Source organism: Bidens hawaiensis, unplaced genomic scaffold, assembly GCF_021521415.1.
Source record: "Bidens hawaiensis isolate Kalapana, Puna unplaced genomic scaffold, B.hawaiensis_p1.1 tig00035504_1, whole genome shotgun sequence".
Lineage (NCBI taxonomy): Eukaryota > Viridiplantae > Streptophyta > Magnoliopsida > Asterales > Asteraceae > Bidens > Bidens hawaiensis.
The window spans coordinates 9,975-24,885 of NW_027496177.1; the positions used below are offsets into that span (position 1 = coordinate 9,975).

A 14,911-nucleotide genomic window follows, 5' to 3' on the forward strand; every position below is an offset into this window, starting at 1 on the left:
CATATGTTTACTTTTTTTGTATGGGGGCACGATACAGCGCCGCTGCTGGTCTTCTCCATTTACAGGTCTGACACGGAGCATGTGCAAGGTAAGCCATCGTGTAAAGCCAACAATCTCAAGAAGCCCATATTTATATGTTTTTTAAAAAACATATATTATATATATGTATAGAAAACAAGGGTAAGGATCTTAAAAGAACCCTTGACAAATTGAGAACTATTTTGAACCAGTAAAAAAACTATTTAAAAAGTTATAAAACAAAAAAAAATTGAAAATTTTAAAAAGTAAAAAAACCAAAATTTTTATATTTCATTCCGGTTTCATTAAAAAAACGATTTTTTTATTCGTATCATACTTATACACATATGTATACTTTTATATAATCTCTAGTTTACGTAACGTACATATATGTACATTATCATTTACCTTAAATATGTATAAAAAAGCATATGTGTACAATTATGTACATATTATACATATATGTATAATTTAGCTAAACCGAGAAAAAAAAAATTTCATGTTTTTTAATTCATACCATACCTATGCACATATGTATACTTTCATTTTATCTCTAGTTTACGTAATGTACACATATGCACCCTTAAATTATGTATATAAAAAAACACATGTGTACATATATGTACATATTATACATATATATATAATTTAGCTAAATCGAGAATTTTTTTTTAGAAACCGGGATGATAAATAAGAACTTTGGTGTTTTTACTTTTTTTTATTTTTGTGTTTTTTTTGTTTTATGATTTTTTTTTATTTTTGGGTTTTTTGTGGTTCAAAATGGTTCTCATAATTCTCAATTCTCATAAAATTCTCACATGATCCTGATCCTAGAAAACAAAACATGGACATGAAATGCAGCTTGGTGTAGCGGTAGTATTTCGGCACGTTAAATGTACCACTTAGGTTTGAGTCCCGTCTACTCACATTTTTCCGGTTTTCTATTAAAATTGGCTAATTTTTAGGTTGAGCTTCATCAGATAAAACCATGCCAATATCAAACCAAACTCTATTCAAACTAAACCATTATGAATATCAAAACTAACTCTATGCAATCTAATATTTAGTTTTTTTTTATTTCTTTTTTATAAATGATTAATAAACTAATTAATTATGTTTATTTTTAAGGCCAATTTTCATAACTCGTGCAGGGTTCATGATGGTTCTCGAGCTCTCGGGGATGGCCCTGTCCGTTTACGCTGTCCCCGATGACGGAACACTGTAGTGAATCATTGTATCTTGAATTACGGAGGCCTAGAACTCGAAATCGATCAATTGCCCATCAATAATTGGGGAAAACTATGAAATTGATGTGTCAAGCCACACCAAGCGAGTATTGTGATGAAATTAAGCTTTAATGATCGGAATTAACTTGAAACCGAAGGTGGTAGGCAATGTGGCTAGCGAAGACATCAGGGGATAAATGGTTAGGGTGGAGGGTTTATTATTATTATTATTATTATTATTATTATTATTATTATTATTATTATTATTATTATTATTATTATTATTATGTGTGATATAAATCATTTTTACTCCCGGCCCACTCTTTTTTAACGGTCAACCAACGGTTGATTTAATGTAGGGGCTCAAATTATCTATTTTACAGACGTCAGGGTACGGGCTGTCATAAATAGAGTATAGGATCTCATCTTGCACTTTGCAATCTCAAATTGCAATAACGTACCTCTTTAATTTATTTTTTAAGAAATCATATTTTATAATCATTTGAATAAAGTATTTTGTATCTTACAAATAAAAGGTTTAATTGGTGTATTCTGAGCGAGAGGTCAAACCAATCACAGTCATCTTGGTCTGATCCAAACAGATCTTGTTGAATAAATTGATCCATTATTCTACGCTTTAATTAAGTAATTCTTAGTTCATTTTTCTAAATTGAGATTGCAAAGTCTTCTTAAGGTTAAAAGAGGCCTTTGCCTCGGTAAGAAGATAATCCGATAGATGGAAGACTAGCCAACCAATAAAGCTATTAGCGATTGAGAATCTCGAGAACCTAAAGAAAAATGCAGAAGTGAGCATACCCAAGGCTCTCCTCTCTCCCTCCATTTTAGCCAACATCATCAACCCCTTTTTCACCTTGAATGGGTCAAAGGCTCAAAGCCTAAAAATAGGATGAATAGAAGGAATAGAGATCAGAAAAATAAGTGGACGACTTATAGTATAGGTCAGATGTTTCCGTGAGCAGTAAGCTGAAGATCACCTCTTATTTTGGAAAGCTGGTGGCCATGTGCGAATTCTTTCAAGGCGAGGGGCAGCATGATTCGACATTGATGTTTACTTTGATCCGGTCTAGGTGGTTTTCACCAGCTCGTAGGTGGTCTTAGTTCCTACGACCGGGTCTTTCTTGCCCTTGTGAACCTCTTTTTTTAAAGTATTAAAGAGGGCATCCCTACCCGGTTAAGGTGTCCACTAATAGCCACTCCTGTCTCGGCTCTGATAACACAATTTCGGGAGGAGACGGTATGATTCACTCACCAAAAAGACAGTCTACCCGAGTAATAAAAGTTGATTCAATTGTCAACGGAAGACCTTCTGGTACAACACGACCCAAATGATTGAAAATTTAATCAATTAAAAAATTATCCAACCCTTAATTACTTTTCTTAGATACAATAAAAAATTTAATAGCCATCAAAGTATCAACCACCAACTCCCACAAGTCTCCGGTGCACCTTCATGCGACCTCGCCGCCTCCCATCTCCACCGCCGTTGCCATTAATATCTCGCCACGTTCACCTTCAACTTCGGCCTTTCTAAACAACAACCTCTTCTCACCAAAACAAACAATCCCTATTGAATAATAATAATAATAATAATAATAATAATAATAATACCCCATGCATCACTCCGCACCTTTCATTTCTCAACAAATCTCATTCAAACATCTTTACAACAGCAAATCATCACAACAGACATTAACTTCACGTAAAGATTTACGAATTTCCGCTTCCGTTCACAATTATAGCCTTGTTTCGCCTTAATCCGGTCTCTAATTACAAAAACTCAATTTAGAAACAATGGCAATGCGAGTACACCAGATCGGATCCATACCCACATCATCATTTCCATCATACTCAAACGCCCGATCGTTCCGACGATCATCAATACAAAAAAAGTCGGTATACATCAACGTACCGTCATATTCGTCGATACCAGTGAAATGTGGGATTAAAACATTTAAAACCCATCTGCCAAATGCTCCGGTGGTGGTGGATCGAAAGTATCGAAGCGGATGTGGTGGAGGTAAGGGGAAGGGTGTGCCGGTGTATGTGATGCTGCCATTGGATAGCGTAACGATGACGAATGGCATTAACCGGAGGAAGGCAATGAACGCGTGTTCCCAGGCGTTGAAGAGTGCCGGAGTGGAAGGTGTGATGAGGGACGTGTGGTGGAGAGGGAGGCGGCCGGAGAGTGTAATTGGGGCGGTTACGCTGAGCTGTTACAGATGGCGAAACGGTTCGGGTTGAAGGTGCAGGTGGTTATGTCGTTTCATCAATGTGGCGGCAAAGTTGGTGACTCTTGCACGTGAGTTGCACTTGTTTTGGTTACATTTCGATTATTAGTTAACGAGGAGACAACATCTAATTCCACATTGTTTCAAACATAAAGTCCTGAAAGAGGCTGGACAACCATTTAATTAACAGTTTTCATAGCTTAGCTTGACTGTTTGTCTATATATGGTCAAAACAATCGTTCGAATATTGGTTTCGTTATGACCAATAATTTTCAAAGTTTGACCCCAATATGCTCAAACAGCCGTTCGCTATTGTTCAATAGAGATGTAACAAGCCGAGCTCGAGCTCAACAAGACTCAAGCTCGGCTTATGAGTTGTTTTTTCAAGCTCGAGCTCGCCTCTTTTATTGTGTACTAGTTAAGTTCTACATGTTTTTAACTTTTAGTATATATATATTGAGAAAAAATTAAACGAGCCTAAGCTCGGTTCGAGTTGTTGTAGTACCTTAAACGAGTCAAAGCTAGGCTTGAGCTCGACTATACAGTATGAATTTAATACATATAAATCCAAAAGAAGTTAACTTCAAAATAAAAAATGCTAGGTAACTAAGGCTTTATTTAAGGCTCGAGCTCGAAAAAGCTTGGCTTGTATCGAGCTTAGTATCGATCTAAGCTTGAGTAGCTTGCAAGCAGTTCAGCTCATTTGCAACCCTACTTCAAACGGCCGTTAGAACCAAAACTTTGACTCTTTTGATCAAGATGGCTGTGTGAGTGTTTGATGATGTGAAATCATATAGGGTGGCCTAGCTTTATCATAGCCTTTCTATTATTGTTCAAAACAAAAGGTTCACCATTTTTGACTTTTTACAGGATACCTCTTCCAAAATGGGTGGTGGAAGAAATAAACAAGGATCCAGATTTAGCATACACAGATCAATGGGGAAGAAGGAATTATGAATATCTTTCTCTTGGATGTGATTGCATTCCATGCCTCAAAGGCAGGACTCCGATCCAGTGTTACGCGGACTACATGCATGCTTTCAGGAACAGATTCTCTCATCTACTTGGCGACACCATTGTTGTAATCACCTAATTACTGCATTTTTGGTTAAACTGGTTAAGCGTGATTGAAGCTAGAAATGGAAATCATTTAGAACATGATTCATGATTCTTTTGGGTATTGAATTCCATAGCTTGCAGGAAATACAAATTGGAATGGGTCCTGCAGGAGAACTTAGGTGTCCGTCTTACCCGGAGAAAGATGGAATATGGAAATTTCCGGGGATCGGAGCTTTCCAGTGCTACGACAAGGTTCGTTTTGTGTAAAAGTTTAACCGAAACCAAAGAAAGCCCACACTTTGGTTTTATGTTTTGATTTAAACCGAATTTTCTGTTCGATTTTGCATGTAAATGAGACTGAAAAAACAGACTGAAATCAAGTATAGATTTTCACTTTGAATACAAAGCAATTCATAAAATTTTAATATAAAGTAGAGCTCAAACATATTGATTTAAATATATAATAATCAATTAATCGTTAAGAAAAAGAAAAATAAAAATTTAGACCTAACTTCCTTATTTTGGATCAAATATTTTTTCTCAAAAATTTCAAGCCAAAAAAGTAAAACTGACACTGAAATGAACCCAAGTCAATAATCTAAAAAGTCAAAACCAAACGATTTTTAACATCTCAAAACCCAAATATTTGGTTTTTGCTTTCGGTTTTGATAAAACTTTTTAGTTTGGAGACTTTGGTTCAAAGGTTTATCAACCACTGTGTTTTGTATTGATGATTCAAGTCTAACAGTCAAATTCTGTTGCAGTACATGCTTAGCAGCTAGTGGCGGACCCAGGATTTTTCGACAATGGGGTCCCATTTTTTCGTGTTCAAAATTTTCAGACGGGTCGTTCGGGTCGAGGCGAAGAACATAATAAAAAAACAATATCATAATAAAACACACAAAATACGATATCATTCTAAACGAGAAAAAAGAACATTACAAATTCTTAAAGTTGTTCCCTGCTACTTTTCATCTTTTGAAAACGAATGCTAGTAGCTCTCTTTCTATATAACAAATATAAGCATAATTCATATAATTTCATCTTCTTGTTTAACATGATAAGATATAATTGGTTTTCATTTGGAGGGATCCCATGGAAGCTATTTCAAATCAATTTTCTTAAGAGTATTACTTGAAGAAGATGATGGCTCAAAACTTTCATTTCAATAATGCTTGTATAATTAGCCCTAAAATCCAAGTTTTAATGAAACTATATCACAATCTAACAACAATTTGATAATACAAGTATACAACATACAATTACCAATATAAAATCAATCAATATTATATTAGCCCTAAAATTACCTTTTGTTTTGAGACAAATTTAGAGGAGAGCTGAGAGGAATGAAGCTATGAAGGCAGGCTGAAAGGAACAGAGGATGGCCGAGTGGCCGGCTGGAGATTCAGAGAGAGGAGGCATGCCTGCGTGACTGGGAGGCACTGTGTGTGTGTTGAGAGTTGGAATGGCTGCAGATGAGTTTAAACTTTAAAACCCTACCAAACTAATATTGAAAATGATTTAAAACTAAAAAAGGGAAAAAAAACAACAAAACCAGCACCTAATAAGGGTCGAACCCGGGAACTTTAAACCAAAAAACAGGTTGCTTTCCACCAGACCAGCTCAATAATATATGCATGGGTTCCAAGTTTTAATTTTTAGGGGTCCTTCTAAAATTTAATATACCGCTTCTACTAGATTTTTAAAAAACATTGGTGTTCCGAGACCCCGATCCATTATATGTGGGTCCGCCCCTGTTAGCAGCTTGAAAGCAGCTGCTGACAACTACGGTAAACCAAAATGGGGAACCACCGGGCCGACAAACACCGGCGAATACAACAATTCACCAGAAGAAACCAATTTCTTCAAGAAAGAATGCGGCGGTTGGAATGGAGAATATGGCAAGTTCTTCCTCTCATGGTACTCTCAAATGCTAATTGATCACAGCGAAAGAATACTAACATCCGCCACCTCCATTTTCAACAACCGAGGCGTCAAGATCTCCGTCAAGGTAGCAGGAATCCACTGGCACTACGGAACCCGGTCCCACGCGTCTGAGCTAATAGCCGGCTACTACAACACCCGTTTCCGAGACGGGTACTGTTAAACTTTGAGCAAGTGAATCAAGAACACGAGCATGAGATTTGTAGAACTTTCTACGACTCTTTTATTAAGAAAACGGCAAACGAGAAAAACTTAATAATAACTAACACATTGAACCAATGATATATATAAACCCACGGTTATACTAACTCAAATACAGAATTTGAATCTAAAACAAATAGGATTAAATAAAATAAGACTAACTTATCTTATAATAATAAACTAATTATTGGCGGTAGCGTGGCACGTAGCAACCAGTTTCTAACTACGATCGAGAGAACGGCCGTTCCTTTTTCCTTTTTGGTGTGCTCCAAGATTCTTGGATTATATATATATATATATATATATATATATATATATTAATTTTCGTTGGAGATGATTTGGAATGCGCCGTCTGTAGTTTTTTAGGTTATCACAAATTATAATTATAATATCATAATTTATAATACTTGTAAAACTATAAACGGGCCTGAGCCTGACTCGATCTATTTCGCGTTTAAAAGCCCGTGCAACTTTATTTAATTAGTAAATAAACGATATTTTAAATAACTATTATAAATAATAATTCCATTCTATTATATTCGTCAGTTACCGGTTAACCAACTTAAGCGGATTTTAGTTCGTTGCCCAAGGTGTAACTCTTGCGGGTCAAAACTCGGTCAGCCGTGTTGACTTTACCGAACCGGTCCATAAAATCCAACAAAGGCATGCGTTCAAATACCCGCCGCATCACAAGTGCACTTGTCTTGTATAATATGATATATTTGGTTTAGATACTTGAATTGCTATTCTTTAGATTAGATTATTAAGTGTTCACATGATGCTTCATAATTTCTCACCGAATTCAATTTCCAGGAAAGAAACAGAGATTATCAAAGAAGTTATTACCTACATCCACTGTAAGTTAGGTGTGCTCTTAAGTAATACCCTGTCTCTTCTGGTTGGGATGGACGATTACATTGTACCCATTAGTTAATGGTTGACCGATGGATCTTGTCATACGGTCGACATTCTCACAATCGTAGGCATGGGTGGGATTGGGAAGACATTATTGGCCAAACATGTCTTCCAGTTACACTCTAGTAAATTCTACAAAAGCAACTTTATTGAAGGTATCAATACAAGATGTATTGAAAGCTTTGTTGGAGTGCTTGACTTACAAAAGCAACTTCACGGAGTTAATGGTGTATCTAAAAAAGTGTTTATGGTGCTTGATGATATTGGTAGTATTAACCAGTTGGATGCTTTACTTGAAAACAAAAGTTTACATCCGGGAAGCAAAATCGTAATTACAACCAAAGATGCGTCTTTAACAGAAAGATGCGCATTATTCAAGTCACAACCTCATCCCTATCATAGAGAGGTCTTACTTGATGGCTTGAATGAATACGAATCACTAGAGCTTTTATGCGTTCATGCTTTCGAGAGCCGTAAGCCCAAAGAAAGTTATAGAGAGGTTTCAGAGAAGCTTGTGAAGTATTGTGATGGGCATCCATTAGCTCTTGAGGTCTTGGGAAAGTTATTGCATAAGCGAGATGTGGCTTATTGGGAAGAGTGCTTAAAAGGGTTAAAAAAAGAACCTCATTCCAGTATAAAAAAGGTTTTTCGGATAAGCTTTGACTCATTGTCATCCAATGAAATGGAATTGTTTAAACACATTGCTTGTTTCTTTGTTGGAAAAGATAGAGATTTTACTCAAAAAATATTAAAAGCATGTGATCTAGAGACAAGATCTGGAATCACGAATTTCATTGATAAATGCCTTCTTAGTGTTGATGGGAATAACAAGTATTTGATGATGCATTCGCTGATTCAAGATATGGGAAGAGATTTAGTGCGTCAAGAATCTCTTAAGAAGCCATGGAAGCGTAGTCGATTATGGTGCCACGAGGAGTCATTTAAAGTGTTGAAACAAGAAAAGGTAAGATGCCATGTATATTTTTAGTAGTTATGTATTCTTATGTGAAGTATATAACCTTTATAAATTTGTTTGCATTCCATCTCTTTGTAGGGTAAGGGGAATCTTCTAGGCCTTTCCCTTGACGTGAGAATGTTTGACAAAAAGAAGTTACGTGGATCATTTGAGGTGAAAACAAAGTCATTAAGCAAGATGGATAATTTAATGCTACTACAATTCAATTACGTGCAAATGAATGGATCTTATGAGGATTTTCCAGAAGAACTAAGATGGTTGTGTATGCAGGGGTTCTCTTTAAAGTCTATACCTTTAGACTTGCCAATGGAGAATCTCGTTGCTCTTGACATGTCTTATAGCAATATTGAATCTTTTGACATGTCAAAAGACAAATGATATCTTGGTTCATTAAAGATTCTTGATTTGAGCTTTAGTATACATCTTCATAGTGTTGGTGGTTTTTTGGAAATCCCTGCACTTGAGAGGTTGATACTTCGAAAGTGCAAAAGCTTGATTGGGGTGTGTGAATCAATTGAGCAATGTGTTGAACTTGCCCACATTGATTTGAGTTACTGCTACCAGCTTAAAAAAGTTCCAATATCCATAGCCAAGTTAAAGAAAGTTAAAACGTTGTTGGTAGATGGTTGTAGTTCCCATGAATCACAAATCAAGACTATACCAAGTGATTTGAAGCTCTTTTCATTTTCTTTACCGAGCTCATTGAGAATTTTATCACTTGCAAATAACAATATGTCTAACGAATCGTTTCCCAGTGACTTCAGTAGCCTATCCATGTTACAGGAACTGTGTTTGGATAATAATCCAATTGTTTCAATGCCCGATTGCATGAGAAGCCTTCCTAGGCTTGAGATACTTTATATGAATTACTGCAGAATGGTAATATCAATCGAGAACCCTCCACCTAGGCTAAGTGAACTATCAATCGACAGTTTTTATAGAAAGACTTCGCTAAGGAAAATTAAATTTGATCCAGAAATGTTCCCACTCAGATTAAGAGGAGCTTGGGGAGTAGTACCACCTTCTTCATTTGAAATTGATGGCGTGGTGAAAATTCAAGATATGGCAGGCGTTGAGGAAAAGGTACTACATAGTTTGGCCTGGTCAGATTTAGAGTTTATTAGAGAAAGGCGTTTGAGAACTCGCACGGGAGGACCATCAGTCGAATGTCAAACCCAGGTTTCTCCTAATTACTTGTCTCTGGTTGTGTGAACACATACACGCACACATATATAACTTGATTAATCTTGTTTTCAATTGGCAGATGTATTATGAATTTGGAATATTTAGCACATTTTATTTGGGGAATGAGATGGCGAATTGGATTGAATATAGAAGTGAGGGTCCGTCTATATCATTTACCATCCCATCATCTACTAACAAGCTACGCGGATTGAATTTCTGTTGTGTGGGGACATCCCATTTATGTGCATATGAATATGTTAAGATGCCATGGATTGAAATTAGTAATAATACAAAAAACTACACATGGATTTATGATCATTATATTGGCGAAGTGAAGTTAGGTGGAGAGTGTTTAGTTTTGTTAAGCCATTGGATGTTTGGGCCGAATGAGATGAAATGCGGTGACTTCATTACTATTACTGTAACACATGTTCCGCATTTAGGTACTAATAAACCACTTACAAGGGAATGTGGGGTTAGTGTTGTGTATGATGAAGATGGAAAGATTGAGGAGGAAGAAGAAGACGCGTTGGGTTATTACAAGTCATGGAATCACATCATTGGTGGAGATCTCTCCCCTTTTCAATTAAAATCAGGAGAGTACCTCTTACATCGCTCCGGATTTTTGGCTAGTGACGGTATAAGTCCTGCTTTCATTAAAAATAGTCTCCTTTTTGAAGGTAAATGCAGTTTCTATTAATAAAATTTACACCCATATAATGTGCCATTAGTACCTCATCCCCAAGTGGATGTGAATGATAATGAATCAATTAATGTGTAACCTTTTTTGTCTTTCTTTTCTTTTCACTAGATACCGAAGTGAACTTTAGAGCATTCTCACCAAGCAAGTCTGAAAAGGCTCGTCAGGTACATTTAACACCGAAGCCCTTCTCTCATCACATGATTAAAAGCACAGATTTGTGTTCATTAGAACTTTTCAACATTAAAATTTTGTTAATTAGCTAAACAAATGAACACAAATGTTATGTCTCGATTGTTTATGTACGTTCGTAATCATTTGGTTATATATTCGTAAAAGTACACTTAAGTTCAGTCTTCTGAACTCGGTTATGTTTGCTAAAGTTGAAATCTATCTACCTATCTACTTATACTAATAAAAGATAATAATTCTGGACATATGGCATTCTGAGGTTAATTTTCACTATCAGATTCCCGCCCAAATCACTTATCTTCTATTGATGGAAAAGAAAAAAAAATCTTGATTCTAAATATAGTATTGATTATAAATTCAATATACCGTATTAATTTATCAATCTCTATTGATTGAATTATTAATGCTATAAATTATATTGTAAACATACTTAATATAAAAAAATATTAATATATATAATAGTTACGTGTCATAAAGATATTTTCTTCAAAATTAAAATGTATATAAAAGAGCTTATGTTTAAATAGTATACTAACATTTACTTTTTGAGACATCTTATATGAAGAAAACTATAATAATTTTGTTTACTTTTTATAAGTATTCAATGTTTAATAAGTCTTAAAAATCATAGACAAATTTTTCATTTTTTTATATTTGGTATAAGACTATTGTGACAATTGAACAGCAGTGTGTTTATAAGGACATCATGAAAGCTGTTTAAAAAGAAAAAACTGGTGTCTTTTTTGATTTATGGTTTAGGGTATGGATTAAAAAATATTTTTGTGAAAGACTTAACTACATCTTTCAAATCTAAAGGCCTCATTGTTTTAAATGTTGCTTTTAGTGACATTGCTTCATTATTGTATGCTGATGGTAGAATAACTCATTCTCAATTTAAAATTCAAATACATTTGATTGTATAAAGCGACTATATTTGTAATACATTTTTTATATAATATAAAAAGACTTAATTATCTTTTATTTTATTTGCATTAAATTATTCATTGTAATTTATACATTAACTTATACCGTGTAATACACGGGTTTCTAAAGCTAGTATGATATGTATTAAAATAAAATATATAAGCCATTGTATGTTTAATAGTTTATAAGCTACCTTATTATTTGTATATGAAACTTGTTTAAAGTTAAGATTTTCTAATAATAAGTTTAATTATATGAATATTTGGTAAGTCTAAATTTGTTCCTTACTCTAATGGGTCATTCGTTTAATCGTTTATGTTAATCTAATATCTTAGCAAATGAACATAAGATACATGAATATTTTCTTTTCTTTACAAATAAACACATTTATTTCGCCTCATAACTCATAAGTTTCCAGATAAAGCTAAGCAAACAAACTTAAATAATCATTTGTGTTTGTTTAGTTCTTTTACGTCTATATCCTTATGTGTTATTGTTTATGGAGCTTAGTCTTGAATTATTAATAAAACTAGATTTAGAACCCGTGTGATGCACGGGAATCTCAAAAAAAATACAGTTAAACTATAAATATTAAATGATAAGATTAAAAAAAACATATATTATATCAAATTATATAGTTTAATAAGTTCAAATTATATTTTCTAATGGAATATTCATATGAATGCGTGGTGCATTGCCACGCAATTTATTCAATTCAGAATCACAGAAAAGTTGCGCCTATCAATTTTATAAGTTGTAATTATATTTTTTAATGGAATAACGAATTATAACAAAAGATGATAAGATGTTTAATTCTAAATGACGTAAAAAGAGAACATCATATATAAAATTAGCATGACTAAAACATGCTTTTGTATTACTGATTTGAAAGTGATGAATGAGAACTCTATAGATCCATTGATATTGAATGAACACGTGTGAATAAAATTGTAATTTATTTATAATTTTTTTCTTGTTTATATCTTCTTAGATCTATAAATATTGTTCATTAATTTTTATCACATTCATCTCCTAACTAAAAAGTATTTATAAATTGATTTAATAAAAAAAGTAGATACGATTTCATTAAAAATATAAATATTTATATTATACTGACAAAAATACTCGTATATTTTTAATCTCTATAATTTAGGTAATTAGTTATTTAAATAAATGACAGATTGATATGTTTTGATTACGTTGACATAAATAACTTTTTATTAAAAATAGGAAATATTTTTAGCAGGAAATGTTGGCTAAGAATGAATCTCCTAATGACACGTGTCTCAGTTATTTTACTTTATTAGAATAGGTAGATGAATGGTTTATTTTGTTATGTTTTATTAAATTTTATTTATTTTAATTAATTGAATTGTAATAAGTTTAGTAAAGACATGTCATGGAAAGGAAGCTAATTAGATCTATAAATAGGGGTATGGATTATTGTTTTATTAAGTCTCTTTTCTTTTTGTAAGTTTGTTTAATTATACTAAAAGAGTCATGGGTTGTCCTCTTAATATTACGTGTTCGTTTGTTTGTTCTAATTGTTCCTTCTGTCTATGTGATTGGATCACGCACTTTTAGGGTCTTAGTTTAAAAGGTTGTATATTTAAATCATATGGTTTTCACTTTGTAAGAGGTTTGTATTATAAAACTAACGACATATTTGGTTGGGGGTAATGGAATAAAGGATAATAGAATGAATGAGGGAATGAAATCGACAAATGAATGAAATGAATCATTACCATTCTTTCGTCTTATTTGATTAACCTATCAAAATAGAATAAATTATTACTATATGTTGTTTGGTAGAAAAAAACAGAGAAATGAAATACAAATGACAAATATACATACCTTAAAATAAATAAATTTAATAAAACAAAAAAAGGCAATGGCAGCGGCGGTGGTGGCGTGGTGGTCAGGTGGCGGCGGCGGTTGTGAAAATGGTCGAGACGACGACGGTGGTGGTACGTGGTGGAGGTCATGTGGTGGTGGTGGAGCTGCGTTGATGGTGGAGGTGGTGGTGGTGGTTACAACAGTGGCGGTGATCAGGTGGTAGTGGTGGTGGCGGCGACAGTGGTGTTATGGTGGCTGGTGATCAGGCGATGACGGTGGTGGTCCGGTTGTGGTGGTGGTAGTTGTCAGGTGGTGGTGCCTAGAGAGAAGAATGAAAAGAGTGGAATGAAAAATAAAAAAAAAATAGAAGGGGGGGGTGTTGAGAATGAATGGTTTTTTGTGGAATGGAATTTCTCGTATAACATTCCATTGAACAACCAAACACCTTTTTTTTCATTCTATTGCATTGATTCATTTTATTCCTCTCTCATTATTGCATACCAAACAATACCTGACTTTTGTAAAACTTAAAGAGTTAATTTCTATAGAATGACTATGTTAGCTTTCTATAAGCATATGAGACTATGGTGTGTTTAAAGCAATTTCAGAAATTAACCAATAAAAGAAGCTACAACCTTGCGAGTAGATATATGCCTGTAAATTATGACAATTTTTTTATTATTTTTTTAATTTGTTACTAATCTCTGTAGGCTAAACGGAGGAAGATTCACGAACGCTCGAGTAGCAGACCTTTGAAGAAACTTGATAGCAACTTGACACGATCCATTCAAACTATCGCTTTTTATGATAGAAAATATTGATATGACTTGCCAATTTAAATGAAAATGTTATTCAAGCCAAAATAATTTCAACTGCATAATGCAGTTAATGGTAAATGACATTATATATCTAATTGTAAGTTTCTATATATAGGAGTTGGTTAATACTGCTATGGAATCTGCTACACAAAGAATAGCCAAATACCACATTCCAACCCCATATTCTAGCGGGTGTGCTGGGAGGTCGCGAATGGGTCAAAATTGTTGGAACTGAAACGGGTCATTTTTTTAGTATGGATTAGTGTGGCGCCACACTTTTTTTTTTTTTCGTTTTTGAAAAACCTTTTAAAACAATTAAGGCATTAATTACAATAATGAGCTGGAGAAAAATGATTTAGTGCATTAAAAATAGGCTTTTAAAACTTTCAACCGCTTTGAACCCATCTGATATAACACAGCCCAATTCGATCTGTTCATAATTAAACACTCTAAACAGGTCAAAAATTACCACCTCTATTATTTTCCTATGTAAAGTGTAAACCACTGGGGTCTACAGTCATGCAAAATGCTTTATTATTCATATCCTATTATTTACAAATCTGAACAAATGCACCCAATCCGACCTGACCCGACACAACACAACCAACGCCAAAGAGTTACCGTTTTGACCCGTTACACCTACCCATCCATTTGACCACATATACCAT

At 34.1% G+C, this 14,911-nt stretch overlaps 1 protein-coding gene and 1 pseudogene across 1 annotated transcript; both read left to right on the top strand.

The window, feature by feature from the left end:
• The first annotated feature begins 3,056 nt into the window (after positions 1-3,056).
• On the top strand, positions 3,057-6,768 carry LOC143587433 (beta-amylase 1, chloroplastic-like; annotated as a pseudogene).
• Positions 6,769-7,682: 914 nt separating this feature from the next.
• LOC143587438 (disease resistance protein Roq1-like) lies at positions 7,683-13,648 on the top strand. Its single transcript, XM_077068734.1, has 6 exons — positions 7,683-8,576; positions 8,667-8,920; positions 9,020-9,767; positions 9,853-10,453; positions 10,585-10,640; positions 13,478-13,648. The coding sequence occupies exons 1-6, from the start codon at positions 7,683-7,685 to the stop codon at positions 13,646-13,648; spliced, it is 2,724 nt and encodes a 907-aa protein (XP_076924849.1).
• The last annotated feature ends 1,263 nt before the right edge of the window (positions 13,649-14,911 follow it).

Coding starts and splice junctions, on each gene's coding strand:
- LOC143587438 (XM_077068734.1), top strand. CDS start 7,683: ATGGGTGGGATTGGGAAGACATTATTGGCCAAACATGTCTTCCAGTTA. Junction 8,921..9,019: donor AATCTCGTTGCTCTTGACAT/GTCTTATAGCAA, acceptor ACATCTTCATAG/TGTTGGTGGTTTTTTGGAAA. Junction 10,454..10,584: donor AAATAGTCTCCTTTTTGAAG/GTAAATGCAGTT, acceptor TCTTTTCACTAG/ATACCGAAGTGAACTTTAGA.